Here is a 16,613-nt window from a genome sequence, read left to right as displayed (position 1 = left end):
TGGAGAGCAGCCTGAGGCTGAAATACAGCCTACAAAATACAAGTCTCGGAGCTGAATATTTATGTCTTTTCCAATTCTATTGCTCACGTCTAGCGGTCGCGCACAAAGAGTCAACATCTCTCCTGCCACCAATCAATCTTTATTAGTGCTGTTGATGGAAATACATGAAGGTTATTGCCTTTTGCTGGCTACACCTTGACTGACGTGAATTTTATTGTTGCAGCTGCGAGGCCATATTGATCTCGACGCATAGTGACAGCCTGCCTGGATGGCGGCGGAAGGGAGGGAGGGGGGGGAGGGCGGGGTTTCACGAGAAAAGAGATGTGACATGGCGGCTCGCTTACCCCGGTTGTAGAGTTGAGTTCAGCCAGGATGAAGAAGACGTATTCCTGCCCGGGCTCTAATGCGCGGTTCTCAAAGCCGCCGTAGTCCAGCTGGTCCCCCAGAGTGAAGAAGGCTGGTAGGGTGGCAGGTGTGAAACGGGCCGTGATGTAAGCGCGGCGCAGGTCCACCTGCTTCTGCTGGCGAGAGTCCCTCTGTTTTTGACTGATGTCTTTTAACAGCTGAGACATGGGCCGGCAGAGAGGAGGAGAGAAATGATGCATCCCAACGTGACTAATACTTCATTTGTATCAACTCAGATTGAGTTCAAAGGGTGCTCGTTCAGAGTGTGGGTGTTTATAGATCTTTCTTGCCTTCCTAGATCAGTGGTGTTTTTTTTAAATTCTCACCTCCTCGAGATCCATTTCATCCGGGCTCTTCAGGTGTCTGATGACACCTCGGGCTCGCCTCAATGGAACCACAACAACATAAATATTCCTAGGAGGGGAAAAGTAAAGCATAACCTAACAAAATATGTAGATCACTGAAACAACTTTCAACAATTTATTGCAAAGACTCTATATGTAAGCATTAAAGAACCAAAAGTTGCAGATATTTTTGGCTGTGGTTATAATGGTACCTGATGATGCAATTTGGTACGAATTGCCCCTCCCCCACTATTAATCTATACCATTATAGCATGCCATTATCTTAGCATCCTTCTTGAATGCCGCAATTTATAGAAAAAGCTGGCAACCATTAACTTAATTTTCCCATTATTATGGGCCACAGCAACTACTCATTTTAAAGCTGAGCCTCCTAAATATGCGTGACCAATTTGACGGTTTACTGTAGTTTAAAAAGTCCATGTTTCAAAAACTGTTCAAATTGTCCCGAACCGAAAACAAGCATTTCTTTACTTTTTGAAGGGACACCAAAAGCGGATGTCCTGCTGCAATATAATTGGCTACTTGCAGAGATCACTAAACAAGCCACCTCTCGTAAGTTAATTATGAGAGCAGATAGAGGAGGGGTAAGCAGAATGATGATAGAACTGCACAAAATTAACTACAAAATAATTCCAGCATATTTACACGGATGTCTTTTTGCTATGTTGATTAATGTGAATTTAAAAACCCCCCACAAAAACAAAAATTGGTGCCAGTGGTACTAGTTAGCCATAAGGACAACATGAGTAGTTTACGGGTTTGTTCTAAAAAAAAGTAGATCACCTGTGTTAGGACACGGAGACTAAGAAGAATTAAAACAGAAGAAGAATGTTAATATTGCTTTCTTGCTACTTCCTTGAAATTTTCTTCTTTTCAACTTAAAATGTTACACATTTCTTAATGTGCTAAATGTTTTATATTTTATTTACCCATTTCAAAAAATGACATTTTAGAGCTATGATTGTAATACTGTGATATTTTTGCTCACAGTTATCATACCATTAGAATGAAATATCAGCCCATGTCTACTGCCGACATAATTTTACATCATGGAGGCTATCATCAATTTCATAGTGTATGCTTTCACTGTGCTATCTACAGTAATGGTATTTGATTGAGAGGTATCAGCTGTGCGGGGCGTGGTTTCAGCAAATTCATCTTATTCCATCACAGTGTTCAGGGCCGAGACAACGACTTGACTAGTGTTCACCATTTCCAACTGTCATTTTATATACTTGGCAACTTTTTTAATCATTCAAATTCGTCAGGGTTGTTAACAACACTCTCTGTGGTGTGTCAGATTTACAAGACATTTATTTTTGCTTTCCAGGGCCTTTAAAGAGCATACTGTAGTTTTCTTGGTATGTAGCCAAGTTTCATTGGTTGATGCCAAACCAATTAAATTTTCTTCTAAAACCACAAACTAAATGCACACTGATGCAGTGAAGCTTTGTACAGTAGTCTACAAAAGTTGAACATCAACCCTCTTTCTTTCTTACTTGACAGGTGTTCGAGACTCCAGTGACGGCAGAATTATCGTGACTGTAGTCTCCGTGTCCCGGGTGTGGTCAATCTCCGGACGACGGATGATGATTGGCGGGGATGTTTTGGCGGTGATACGGTGGCGAAGGCCGCCCATGTTGCCTTCGGGAGCGGTGATCTTGAAGTCGTAGCTGGTGTCCGGTTGAAGGTTTGGGATGACCGCCTTCTTCAGGCGAGCATCCACCTCCAACTTTTGCCGATTATACTCCACCTTGGAAAAAGTTAGCGAGGTCAGCACGAATTGTGATGATAATGAACAATAGGCGCGTCAAAATTAGTGCATTAATTACGAGTTAAATTAAAGTTCCTTTAAAACCACTAATATTTTTCATGTTTGATTAATGACTGCCCCTTAGTTGTAAAGTACAGTACGGAGGTAATTCTAGTTGCAAGGCAGCAGACACGTCCACGTCTTAATCTAGCAGTAATAAATTAAATAATAATGCAAATATTTGTGGAGTCAAGTTGTATTTTACAATTTAAAAAATGTGCAGAATTTTACAAGGTACTTCCTGTTAGATTTGATAGCACTTAATATGAAAAACAATGCACTGAACTGTCACCAACATCTTACAAATGCAATTATGCCATTTAGTGGCATAAAAAGGACCAAAACAAGTCAATATCACACTCATTTTTTTACAGTACATTATTTTTTTTTAATTTTAACTCAATTTTATGAACTATTATGAAGTTACTATATCAAATACTCAAAGATGAAGCCATATTTCTATTATTTTAACATTTTTTTCAGAGTATGAAAACCTAGGAAAAATATTTTATCACATATTTTATTGTACATTTAGAAGAGATATACAATTTGTGATTAATCGTGAGTTAACTATTACAGTCATGTGATTAATTAGGATTAAAAGATTGAATCGCCTAACACCCTGATGATCAATAACGCTAATGATAATAGATCTATTTGAAAGACATGTTACATTAAAGGCAAATGTATTAGTCTATAACTGATTCTAAAAAATACTATATTTCACCCTAACCTGAGCGTTTTTTGGTGCATTTCTGTGTGTGTTGCTGCATTAGTCACCATCACTGCAGGGGTTTTCTTATGCATGATGAGCTAGCACAGTAGATGCTGGATGAACTAAATATAGGTTACATTAACTTTTACAATTTCAGACAAATTTCTTGGGAGAGCAATTTTAAAACATCTGGATGATTACAGGTAGGGATGGGCGAGGGTATCGTACCGGGCCGATAACCGGCTTTATTTCAAGGTATCAGTACGGCTGCTCACTTGTGGTCATTTCACAATGCAATGTTAAGGAAAAATGCAATATTTATTTGTATATACATATATATATATATATATATATATATATATATATATATATATATATATATATATATATATATATATATATACATATATATATATATACATATATATATATATATATATATATATATATATATATATATATATATATACATATATATATATATATATATATATATATATATATATATATATATATATATATATACACACACACATATATATATGACTTTAAAATTATCTGCCATTGTTTCAAGAGTACGAGTAGAATCAGTATTTAGTACTGGGATCGGTGACTCAAGTTGAGTACTTGTACTAGTATCTGTCTGGAAAACAGTGGTATCAAACATCCCAAAGTACAGGAATGATACTTAAATTTGTATTTTCTGAACATTTACTTGGAAATGCAACAACACTCCTGTTGACAATTTTCAGAGTTCATTACAAGACATTTGTACTTTTTGTGATATGGCTGGGAGAAATTAGATGGTTCTACTGCTCCACAGTGAGGCATGCTGTGTCCATATTAAGATACTAAATTTGGTGTCTCACCCAAAGGGCAACATTGTAAAAAGTTGTGCCTGTTAGCTGCCTTGTGACTAATTCTATCATTAAAAATATGTTGGTGCTTAAGATGACGGACATACACTGAAGCGATACGGGTTGCTGCTCTCAGGGAACTCCCACGTCAGAAGAACACTCGTCCTCGTGGCCAGATTGACTGAAAAATTCCTTGGCACGTCTGAAAGAGAAGAAAACGGCACTCAGTGGAGCGTTTTTATTTAAAGTAACAACTCTGTCTCCCCGCTGTGAACCTGTAAAGAAAAAAAAGGTGTCAGTCAGGTGAGACGAGGTGGTTAGGAGGATGGACAGGTGATGAGGAGAGTGGATGGTGGTAGGAAGAGAGAAGACGGCGCAGCAGTCGGAATGTGACATGCCACATTCGCTGAGTGTAAGGTTGTGTTCGTTCCACTTCCACGTCGGCATGTCAACGACAGCTTCCGACAAAGTGACGGTGCAGTGTAGGATTAAATGTAAATATAATCACTTCACTTCAGAATCTCATATCCAGCTATGTTTTGCATTTGCATTATTAGGGTTGGAACACCTATGTAACTAGGGGCGTGGAAAACAAATAAAAAGAGATGGTGAGGAGGGAATTTTTTTTCAGAGTGCAGTAGTGAATTGTATCAGTCAGTTCCTCTCCTCTCTCCTCGCAAGCTTAGAACTGAGTGTCTTCTCTCCTTTTTGTCGCGTTTAACAAATGTCAAACAGGTAAACCTGACATGAAGTTTGTCAGATTGAACCAATCGCCAGTTTTCACTTCACGTCAACTGTCCACTTACCTTCTGGATTAGATACTGTACTGTATATTGACGCCTTGTATTGACTTTTACCTGAGGGAATGTGATAAGCAGTGCTCTTGAAGCAAACAGCCATTAACATTCAGCCTCGTTCCATTGGTGAAGGGTAGGTGATGGAGGTAAGTGAGTGAGTGGAAGAGATTGAGGGGTTTGTCGCCTTTCTCCGACTTGTTTTCAGCATCTCGGCGAGGAGGGAGGGGTCGGGAGTGGGAGGGTGAGGGGGGGGGGGGGCAATCTGTAAACAACCGGCCTTCATTGAGTTTCGTGTTTTGGCGTGAATTCCACAGCAGGCGAGGTGTGAAGTCGAACCAGGGGTCTGAAGGCCAACTCTACCTGTTTCCAAGGCCAGGGTCCGGCACACCAGAGGGGGGCTGAAGGGGCCGGGCCCTGCCTTGTTGCGGGCTCGCAGCTGCACCTCGTAAGCCGTGCTGTGATTGAGGCCCAGGATCGTGTAGCTAGACTGGCGTGCCGGCAGCGCGACTACATGTGGCGGAGAGCCGAGAGACGGGAATGAAAAGGGGCCCGGGATGCTCGAGGGTTTGGAGCCTGCGGTCTCTTTGTAAGCAATGTTGTACTCTGTGATGACGCCATTGCTCTCCTCTTGGTCAGGAGGAAGCCAGGAGAACTGCAGGGAGCAGCAAGTGGCATTCACAAAGTCAGATATTTTGGGGTATCCTGAGGGTGGGATGACGGGAAGGGTTATTTCCCTCCGCGCTACATCCCCGTAACCCGCTCGGCTCTTTGCAGAGAGCGCAAAGACGTAGGTGGAGCCTGGGGAGAGATTTACGACGGTGAAGTTTCCCTCTTTGGTGAAATCTATTGTGTTCTCCAGAGAGGCATTCTTCGGGCCAAACTGGAGGCGGTAGCCTTGAATTTCCAGCGGGAGCCTCGGGCCATCAGAGCTTGATGCGGCGCATTCCAGCGGGGGAGCCCATCGTAGCGTCACTGATGGACCTAATCCCGAATGTGCCCACAGGCAGGGAGGGGCAGGTACTGAAAAGGACAGCGTGGGAAGCAGGAAGTTAGTTTTGATCATCAATTTAACTACTTAAAAAGTGTTGAAATTAATGTGGCTGCTGCGGCTGAATTAAAAATTCCCTTTGGAGTATGAATGTTGCTAAATTCAGAAGCGTACACTCAGCATGTGCTTACCCATGCCTGAGGTCTTTACCAACTTGGCTTTGCTATGTGCTCCATCACCTTTGGTGGTATACGCTGCAACTGACACAGCGTACAAAGTCTCTGCTTTCAGGCCTCCCAAAATCATCTCCTGTGGAGGGAAACACAAAATCGTATCAAGAACATTTGACTACAATACAAAATAACATTGTATGACATATTGTTGTTAAAGGGACAGCAACATGAAAAATCAACTTTTTGGAGCTTTTAGCCGTGTTAAAATGCTAATTCTTCACTAAATATCATCAAAGTGGTGTTTTCCTGTATTCGCCCCTCTATGAGAAATTCTAGATCATTCTGCTGTCCAAGCACAAGCCCCTCCCAACCTGAGAAAAAGAGCTGTTTGCATTCTTTGACATCACAAGGTGCAGACTTTGTTAATGCCACACCTCTGCAGACCAAACGCACGCCCACTTTCTCTCCTTAGACCTCCATGGGATAGTAACAAAAGTAGCCTTTATCAGTAAACATCCATCCATCCATTTTCTTGACCGCTTATTCCTCACAAGGGTCGCGGGGGCTGCTGGCGCCTATCTCAGCTGGCTCTGGGCAGTAGGCGGGGGACACCCTGGACTGGTTGCCAACCAATCGCAGGGCACACAGAGACGAACAACCATCCACACTCACACGCACACGCACACCTAGGGACAATTCGGAGCTCCCAATTAACCTGCCATGCATGTCTTTGGAATGTGGGAGGAGACCGGAGTACCCGGAGAAGACCCACGCGGGCACGGGGAGAACATGCAAACTCCACCCAGGAAGGTCCGAGCCTGGACTCGAACCGGAGACCTCAGAACTGGGAAGCAGACGTGCTAACCACTCGACTACCGTGCCGCCCTATCAGTAAACATTCTGTCCAAATGAATTCAAAGCAATCAATTATCCTTCACATTTGCAATGCCAAAGTGCAATGACAATTGGCTATCTTAAAATCCCAGAAAGGTTCTGGCTGACACTTGTGTAAAACTTTTGTACTGTTGAACCTAACTGAACAAATATTATAGTGGTTCGTGTGCTCGCTATGTGAGCAGCAAATTCCTGGTTCGAAACCAGCCCAGGTTTATTTGATTTTATTCCTCCTTTCCTCTCTCTTCTTCTCTCTCCTCCCCTCTTCCTCCACGATTTCTTGCGGCAAGGAGATGTTTTGTTTCAAATGTTTATTGAAGAATTGATGGCCTCTATTCTAGGAGTGCTCAAACGCAGATCTCCAACAGCAGACTGCAGTCGGCTCGCCGGGGGCATGGCAATCACACGGGGAGAGGCGGGGTTTTACTGAACCGGGCATTTTACTTCCACGTTTCAAAACTAACCAGCAAAACACCTAATATTTCATTAAAAAAATACATCGCCAAAGGTCAGATTTAATAATTATATGCCTATAGTTAACTTTTGGAAGGGTTTAAAATACAGTGGTGTAATCCCTTTAATAAATCATAAATAAATGAATAAAATATTCCATTCGCAGCACAGTGGAGAGTGGTTAGCACTTCTACGACCCTCCTTTGTTCCCGTCCTAAAACTTATTTGAATTATTTGGCTTTTGACTCAGCATGAGACTCGGCATTGGCAGTGTTTTATGGTGTCTGTAGTATTTGTGTTATTAACTTATTGTTTTAATTGGCTTTGTGATTGTATGACTAATTTTACTCCATGTACATCACTTTGTATGTGGCAATGTTTGTTTTAAAGTGCTCTATAAATAGAGTTGAGCCTCTCACTCAAAGTAAGCTGGGATCAGCTCCAGCTGAAAATAACAACTCTAATGCAAAGTCCTAAAGAAAATGGTTGCATAAAATATAATGCACCACTGTAAAAATAAACAAATAAATAATTCATTTGGCAACATGTTGCATTTAACACAAGAAATTCATTCAGTCATTCATATTGTAGGTACTAATGTCTGCGTTACACTGAGTGCTATTCTGTATTCAGTTAACAAAAGTTAGCGAAATAATTGAAATAATGAAATAAAATAACAATTAAAATGCTTGGAAAAAAACCTAAATTTTATGTAAATAAAACTAATTAAATCTGAATAAGTAGAGCGAAAATGTCCTTCGTTTTCTTCCTTGTCAATTAATAGCATACATGAACATTCGGAGTTAATTTTTGAAGTATTTATTTTGATATTGCTGTGATGTAGAGAAGAACGAAGGTCAATGTTTTCTTTTATCTTGCACTGTACAGTATTCCATAAAAAAATAAAAAAAAATAAATGAATACTAAAAACTAATAAAATTTCAACTAAAACGAAGCATTTTCGAAAGAATAAAAACTACCCTTATCTAAAAACTAAAACTATAAAATATTTTTTCTTGGATCACAGTGCCCACTAACCTGAATTATAGGGGCACAAGTAGAAGAATTATGAGCTCACACTGTAAATTAACTTTCAAAGTATATATCCATCCACTAATTTTTACTATATTACAGACAAATGCTTTGAAGTGTGAAGCAGAAGTATGACAACAATAACAAATTATTCAAAAATAGGAATGATTTTTCAAAAATCAGAAAACTTACTGGTTGCACTGGTGTGAGGAGATGAAAATTTTAGTTGTCTCAAATTTTAGGGGTAAAATTCCTTGTATTTGGGGTCAGTTTGGAGCGCTGTCCTGGTATGTATTAATATTGAGTTTGTGAAGGTAGATGAAGACGAGTGTGCACTCACATACTGAGTGGAATCATCCTCCTCCATCTTAACCGTCAGTCGAGTCACAGCAGACAGGCAGGCCAGACAGAGCAGATGAGAACGGAAGGATATTTAACCATCAAATAATTGACCATCACTTCATCACATTTCGCTTCTTTCACGATGATGTCACCTGAGACTCATCCAGTAGGAGATCTTTTATCCAAGGAAGATTCCGGGATTCAGTGCCGCCAACACGGCTGTAGTGCACCTGGTAACCACGGATCTGACCTTGACGTAACCTTGGCAACACAGACCGCCAAGTGACCCGAAGTGCAGAGGAATTGAAAGGACTGACATCAATGTGACGAGGGGCTGCGCTGGGAACTGCACAAGCAAAACATTCACGGATAATTAATGACTGCACAGTGGCAGCAGAAATTATATACAGTGGAACTTCCAAAGTGGAAAACACCATTAAGGCAACGGCAAAGTAATTTGTTTTTAACCCAGTAAAACCCTTTGACGATGCCTATGATAAAGCTGCTTTAAACATGAATCTCCTTGATTTCTAACTTCTTATGAATATTCCGCATTTCATCCCATGTTGTTTTCGTAACAAACGCCTCTGGGTCTTCTCTGGGAGTAAGTGGAGCAAAACAGTTAGACCTCTGAAGCATAGGTGGGTGACTCAACTCACATACTCGAGTCAGACTTCAGTCGGCAATTTTAAGACTTGCTTGGCTAAAACTTTTGAAAGTTTGGCATGAAGTTAGCTTGGTGTTCATGAGACGTGATTTAGACTTTAACTACCCAACTCGACAATTATTGCCTGTTTACATCTGAAAATCTGCATTTTAAGTTAGTTTTTTATTTATGTGGTTTTTGAAAGAAACATTGTTTTTGTGTAGTGTGCATGAATCTGGCAATCCATCATCAGTAAGCTATGCTAAAACGCGGAATGCAGAGGACAGTTCATTAAGCTAGTACCGTGGCGGGTGCTCCAAAGATGATTACATTTGGATTATCGTTCCAGGATTATGTTTCAGATAAAACTGTTCAAAAGACAATCGCAACTATGCAATGTTTGTAACTCAAAGATAAGAGCCACAACAACTCACTTCATCTGTCACTATACGGTAAAACCCTAAAAGACAGGCGCGCTCTGCTCGCTTCACAGTTTGCTAGCTGGTCAAACAAGCTTCATGATTTCACATTTAATTGAGAAGAAAATAAGGTAATGGACAACATGGAGATGGGATTGGGACCATTGAAACTGTGATTGTGTATATGTGATTAGTAGCTAACTAATGCTAGCAAAGATACTGGTTGTAAAGTGGCTAATGTGTGACTGCATGTTGTGAATGAGCAAGCTTGTGTGTTATAACATCTTTGCAGTTAGTGGGGACTCAACTTGATTTGCTGGTTTTTTGTGACAGATTCTTGGGACTTGTTCAAACTTGATGGTTAAAGCTGCTCTTTGTAGCAATTTGCCCCAAACATATTTACAATAGCCTTTTTATTTGACAATTTATTAGCTTAGCTTAGTTGTTCACAATGGCAAGCCTATGACCAATAGTTTTCAGATTGGATTTGGGTTTGAATTTCCCACCCTTTGTCTGCGGATGTGACGTCATGTTTGCATTGTGTACGTGAAGAAGGGTGTTTGCAGTTAAATTTTTCAGCCACAGGTGGCAGTAGCGATTTGAAATGGAATTTTCTGCATTCAGTAGCTTTAAGACTTGACACTTACTTCTGCTTTGAAGACTTAATAGCCATATTTCTCCTGAAACCTTTCTGCAAAATCTCAATTGTAAAACCTACATGAATTTGACTTTGGAAAGTTCCACTGTCAAATGCATCAATCGTCTTACCATCCTCATCTGTTCTGCAGAGAACAGGCAAGCTGTTGGGTCCAGTTCCCTCAGAAGTGGAAGCTGCCATGGTGATGTTGTACCAGCTCCATTTCTCCAGGCCCTCTACTAGTGTGTCTGCCTGCCGGGCAGGGATCGGGAGCCCGGACACCTCTTGGCCCTGACCTTTGCCTCCTGCCCCCGAAACTCTGCGGTACCTCAGCTCATAACCTGCCAACTCGCCATTCCGGCCCTCCAGTGGAGGCGGCTTCCAACTAACTCTGAGCGAGGTGGAGCTGGCACTCTCGCAGGATACACCCTCGGGTGCGGCTGAGGGCTCTGATTGGACAAGGGGGAGGGCAGTCGGTAAAGCGTTTGAGAGTTGGGAGTGAAAAGCAAGAGGGGGGAACGATATAAGTAAAAACACAGGGGATAGGATAAAAAAAAAGAAAAAAAAAAGGAAACAATAAGAGACGATGGTAAACCGAACTGAAAACGATGACACCGGGATAAGCATGTGAATAAGAGCCAAGCAAGCACTTGGTGTACAAGCATAACACTTAATGAAATAAACCAGAGACAAGAGTATTGACCGTGAGCAGACAACTTAAAGCGGAGACGTCTGGGCTTGACGAGAGTACAGCATGTGTGCAAGTGTGGGAGTCAAAGAGTCCTAGCTGACAGATTCAAGTATCTGCCCACTCAGCTGTAAAGCCACCGCGCTGTTTGCCTCAGGGGACAATCTAGATGTGCACCAAACCTTGGCGATAACAAAGCGCACCATGGGAAATGCATTGTGCTTCAGGAAATAGTCTGCTTATTTAGAGGTGGCCTTTCTGACATCTACTCTCTTCTTTTTTGGGGAGAAGAAAGTAAAAGGACACAGGTTAGATGTACCAAGCACATTTTTGGACTCAGAAAATTGCAGGGATTTTGCATGGACAATACACGTTTCATCATGTCCACACATACACTGGAGATGTAAAAATAAATAAATTGCCGAAGCAATAGTTGTGACTACAACCTGTAGGTCAGGGGTCACCAACCTTTTAGAAATTGAAAGCTACTTCTTGACTGCTTACTAATGTAAAGAGCTACCAGGACGAAGCCCTTGCTCTTCTGTAACATGCACACACTTACGGCCAACAACAAGGCACTCGAAAGTGGCCACGCCAACACAAAGGCCTGGTTTACATGCTGGCTGTCAAGTCGGAATACGGAATAATGGGGTGTTTAAAAATGTATTCCGACTTAACACCCCACCCACGGACCCTGCTCTTCTGCCTCTCTCTGGGTGACATCTAAACACTCGCGGATTACAAGGAGGCAATCTAAAGTGGCCACACAGGCAATAAAATGGCTAGCTTGCTAACCAACTGTACTGTGCTGGATTACCAAATGAAGGAGCTCATATTCTGATATGATGTGGAAAAACTGTTTCATGTTAAATCTCCACAATTGAGGGCTACATCGTTCTCAGCCTTTACGCATTTTATTTTTAAACAATTATCTCCAAACATGTATAATGTACAGTGGACTCCCGCTATTCATGGAGAATAAGGAGCAGGCCAGCCTGCGAATGGCGAAAATCTTCAAATAATTGTTTCGGAGGTGGTGGCCTTTGGGAATTTCGGGAGTTTCTAAACAGCCGGTCCATTTCCGGGCCGGTGGCAATCCAACACCCCCAATCCCACCCCCACGGTTCCTGGGCCGAATATTGTTCCCAGCACGTCGCTGATTGGCCGATATGCAGTAATTGCATTGAAAATCTGTTTATGTATTTTAATGCAAAACGTTCTTGAATAAGCAGGAAGAAAGCACCAATAAGCGTTTTCCATGAAAAACAAGGGTTGACTATAAAAAATAAATAAATAAATAAATAAATAAACAACAATAATAAACATTAAATACATATTTCAAAATATTTTTAAAGAATTGCTAAGAGGTGAATCTGCCTATGTAGGAGAATGGGGGAGTCCTGGTCATATTAACTCTTTGACCGCCAAAACCGTTTAATGACGTATTCTAAAATCCTAATGAATGCTGCCAAAAACATTAATTTACCTTTATTAAGTTTTTTTTTTCCTCTCTCAATGGGCAGCGCAACGTCTTGTGCAGCGCTGCCTTGTCACTAAACAAAAAAATATTTGTCAAAGTCACTGTTGTGCAAAAAAATTTATCTTTTCACAAAAAGCTTGTTTTTCTCAATATTTTTGTATTTTCGCTTATGTCACTCAATTGACCTAATTTCAAATGGTGATTACTAAAGAACAGAATAAGGTAGAAACATACTTTTTTTTCTCATGAAAGAATGGAATCCAATCTTTCAATATGATATTCACCATATTTATGTCGTCGTACCGCGCAATATTCTGTTTGCTTTGAAAGATGAGTGAAAATGCTCCAAATCGGCTGGCACCGTTGTTTTTTTGTTTTGTTTTTTTATCACATTTGCCAGTCAAAGAGTTAATAGGTATCTTATAATAAAACAAAAATGATGATTTAAAAAGGTAGGAAACAGATAAATAATTATATGCAATGCGTTATTTCTATAAATCCCTGCAAGTGATTTAAAATGATCCTTCCTCCAACATTCCAAGAAAACCACAATGTCCCATCACTGGTCAGCTATTCTCACAACAGGCTGGCTAGTTTGTGCTACATACGTGTTCCTTGTGGGCTACACCATGTTGGTGATCGCTGATCTACGTTGTAAAAACAATCGGAAGCCTCAAGAAAGTCAGTTCCGGAAAAAAGGTACAATAATAAATTGAGAAGAAGGTAATCATAGAAGTAGATCAACAGTGGAGTGGAGTTATGCAAGAATAGCACACCTGGGGAAAAAAAGGTAAACATAATAAGTTTTCTTTTTTCTTTGCAAAACCATTTTCCAGCTCATCAATTATCACTGACAGAAAATACGCGGACAAGATGAAAAACTGTGTAGAAATACAGTGTAAAAGTTATGTTTGTGTGGACATGGCTATATGCAATACATCACACCCTAAAAAGGCATATTTTGTGGTCTATCCTTGGTTATCGAGAAATGCCAAACAGGGTGAAAATCCATCTAATAAAAAAAAATCACACTGTCTGGCGCTTCCTTACAACATTGCAGGCCAACCCACAATCCTTTAAAAGCTCCTCGCCACTGCCTGCACGCCAATAACTGGCAGACATTTTCACCCTTTCAAAGATATTAGACACCGATAGAGGAGGAAAAATGTGGAAGGAGGGTGAAAAGGAGGAAGGGACAAACATTAATCTGTGATCCATCTCCATCTGTCATGTTTTGGCTGGGAAAAAAAAAAAAAAAAGAGAGAGAGAGACTGAGCGGAATAGGAAGAAAATCACAGTTAAACGCAGATGGATGCATGGGAGTGGGTTTTGGACACATGACTTGATAAAGGAGATCAATGGTCAGATGGTGTCACACGGTCGCCGGATCGTGCCAGGTCAGCGGACATCGACTGAAATTTGCGTCAACGTGTGTTTTCAAGACATTTGTGTGCAAGGTGAAACATAACACAGCAGCAACGTGTGTTTGTGTTCGTCATATAGCGCCAAGGAAAAGGAGACATACTGGCTTGCGATGTCCTCTGCACCAGTTCATTGGTGAAAGCACCGATGCCTTTGTTTGAGATGGCTGCCAGGGAGAAGGAGTATTCCGTGTTGGCTTTTAGACCCTCCACCGTGTAGGAGTTTCGAGGGCCGAAGGTCAACTTCTCCTACGAGAGAAAGAGAGGCGAGGACCGCGTCACCAGCTGAGAGAGTGATACACAAGGATCAGATCTCATATCAATGTTCCCTATTGCCACAAATGGAAATGCCATTAATAATTTCCACCCTCCTGAAAACCCAATAAAAACATGTGCAATGTGTTTTTAGGAAGGAAATTAGCATGAATGTACTTTATAAAACATATACTGTGCGTCATGATTAATTCACTATGGCTCTTTCTGGTGTGCAACCTGGCCACCTGGGGGTGGTTTACTGGTAGGCTACTATGGTCATTCAGACACAACGAAGAAGAGTTTCACAAATACTGTGACTGAGTAAGCTGGAGGATAAAGAATATATGCATATTGCGTATTTATATATTGTAAATGTAATGTTTGCTGTTTCAAACATCCGTTGCTTTAAGTAGATGCTATTTGTTAGCTGCACTATGGCCTTTCCCATTGTTCGCTAGCATTAAGCTAGCAGACTTTAAGCAAATCTACAATATGTGGTTGTTTTAAAATGCACTTTTAATTATTTTTGTTTTATATTTAGAATGACCATAAATTTCATCTGGGAGCGGCAATAAACAGCTTGAAAACACTTTTTAAAAAGAAGTGAGTCGGGGCACACATCCAACACATGAATACAACATATAAGTACAGTAATGAACTTAAAACATGTTTATTTCTTTATATTTTCTTTTTACATTTTTTATTACTGTTTCGCAAAATATAGTGTGTCATTTATCTTTATTATTTATTATTATTATTATTATTATTATTATTATTATTATTATTATTATTATTATCATGTTTTGTTGGGCCTGTATCAAAGTGAGCATGAGCTGACGCACACAGAGCAAATTAACTCTGAAGTCAAGGTAACACTTTATGCATAGGGCAGCGTATACAGTTGCACAAAGTCACAAAAAATTGTGAGTGAAAAAGTGGTATAATTGTTATTTGTTGTATTTTGCATGTCTGTCACAGACGTGTTATTGAAACAGTTAATATGTCAATATGTCTGCATTCATTGCAAATCTTTTGCAATCTCCAGCAGGTAGATTGTCTTACCAAACTGCCATACTTGACAGGTTTGTAAAGGAGCTCGTAATTGATGATGCCCTCTTTGGTGTATGCAGGCTCCCAGGTCAGCTCAATGCTGGTGTCAGTCACTCTTCCGATTTTAAACTTTCCTGGTTGTCCTGGAACTGGAGAAGGAAATAAGAGGTTTAAACTCACATAGGAAGGATGTCTGAGAACTGTATTAATGAAAAGAATACATTAATATCACATTTTTCTTTTGTGCCACCTAGGGGTGTTAAAAAAAATCGATTCGGCGATATATCGCGATACTACATCGCGCGATTCTCGAATCGATTCAATAAAAAAAAAATCGATTTATTTTTTTATTTTTTATTATTATTATTTTTTTAAGAGCTCAGAATTGTTCATTCGGTAGTCTTACCGATTCAACGTCTTATCATCATTGCCTATTTATTTTTTTATTTTATTTTATTTTATTTTTTTTGTGTGTGTGAATCGATTTTTAAACTTCCATTTTTAATGGAAAAATATTCAACAAAACGTCTGACTTCAGGTTAGGATTCACACCTTGAGCATGGAAGAATGTTATATGAATGGAACATTAAGCCTTAATATTTTATTTTAATGCTGTTCAAACATGAAACAGATTACAACCTCTATAAGACTGAAATTTCAGATAAATAAATAATAAATTTTCATATAAATCTTACACTCTACAAGCTTACTGATTAGTATTTTCTAAATTTGAATGAAAAAAAATCGCAACAATCGACTTATAAATTCGTATCGGGATTAATCGGTATCGAATCGAATCGTGACCTGTGAATCGTGATACGAATCGAATCGTCAGGTACTAGGCAATTCACACCCCTAGACTGCCACCATTTTTAGCTACATGAGTAGGCCCAAATATTAGAAACAGCTCTCAACATGTGCAGTTTTACACCATTGCATGCTAAAAGTATAATATTTTCCGCACTATAAGGCGCACCTAAAAGCCTTCAATTTTTTCAAAAGCTGACCATGTGCCTTATAATCCAGTGCGCCTTATATATGGATCAATAGTGAGCCGCAACAGGTCTCGCTGTCAAGACGCTATCGGTGACCCTGCACAATCGGTGACGCACATGCGCAGAAGATCCCGCCATCTTGGATCGCTAGCTAATACTAATACTTTACCTCAGAGAAAATAATAAAA

At 40.2% G+C, this 16,613-nt stretch overlaps 1 protein-coding gene across 1 annotated transcript in view; it reads right to left on the bottom strand.

The window, feature by feature from the left end:
* Nucleotides 1–16,613, bottom strand: part of LOC144020701 (receptor-type tyrosine-protein phosphatase S-like) — a 133,891-nt gene that overhangs the window by 24,994 nt on the left and 92,284 nt on the right. The window contains exons 11-21 of the mRNA XM_077524437.1: nt 15,443–15,579; nt 14,230–14,374; nt 10,668–10,985; nt 8,987–9,180; nt 8,833–8,859; nt 6,132–6,249; nt 5,313–5,972; nt 4,263–4,357; nt 2,270–2,523; nt 732–819; nt 345–563 (exon numbers count right to left, since the gene is read on the bottom strand). Of these exons, the coding sequence (XP_077380563.1) occupies nt 345–563; nt 732–819; nt 2,270–2,523; nt 4,263–4,357; nt 5,313–5,972; nt 6,132–6,249; nt 8,833–8,859; nt 8,987–9,180; nt 10,668–10,985; nt 14,230–14,374; nt 15,443–15,579 (2,255 nt within the window). The remainder of the gene's footprint in view (nt 1–344; nt 564–731; nt 820–2,269; nt 2,524–4,262; nt 4,358–5,312; nt 5,973–6,131; nt 6,250–8,832; nt 8,860–8,986; nt 9,181–10,667; nt 10,986–14,229; nt 14,375–15,442; nt 15,580–16,613) is intronic.

This window comes from Festucalex cinctus, chromosome 1 (genome assembly GCF_051991245.1).
Source record: "Festucalex cinctus isolate MCC-2025b chromosome 1, RoL_Fcin_1.0, whole genome shotgun sequence".
NCBI lineage: Eukaryota > Metazoa > Chordata > Actinopteri > Syngnathiformes > Syngnathidae > Festucalex > Festucalex cinctus.
The sequence above is the reverse complement of the archived record's forward strand: the minus strand, read 5'-3'. Positions and strand labels throughout refer to the sequence as shown.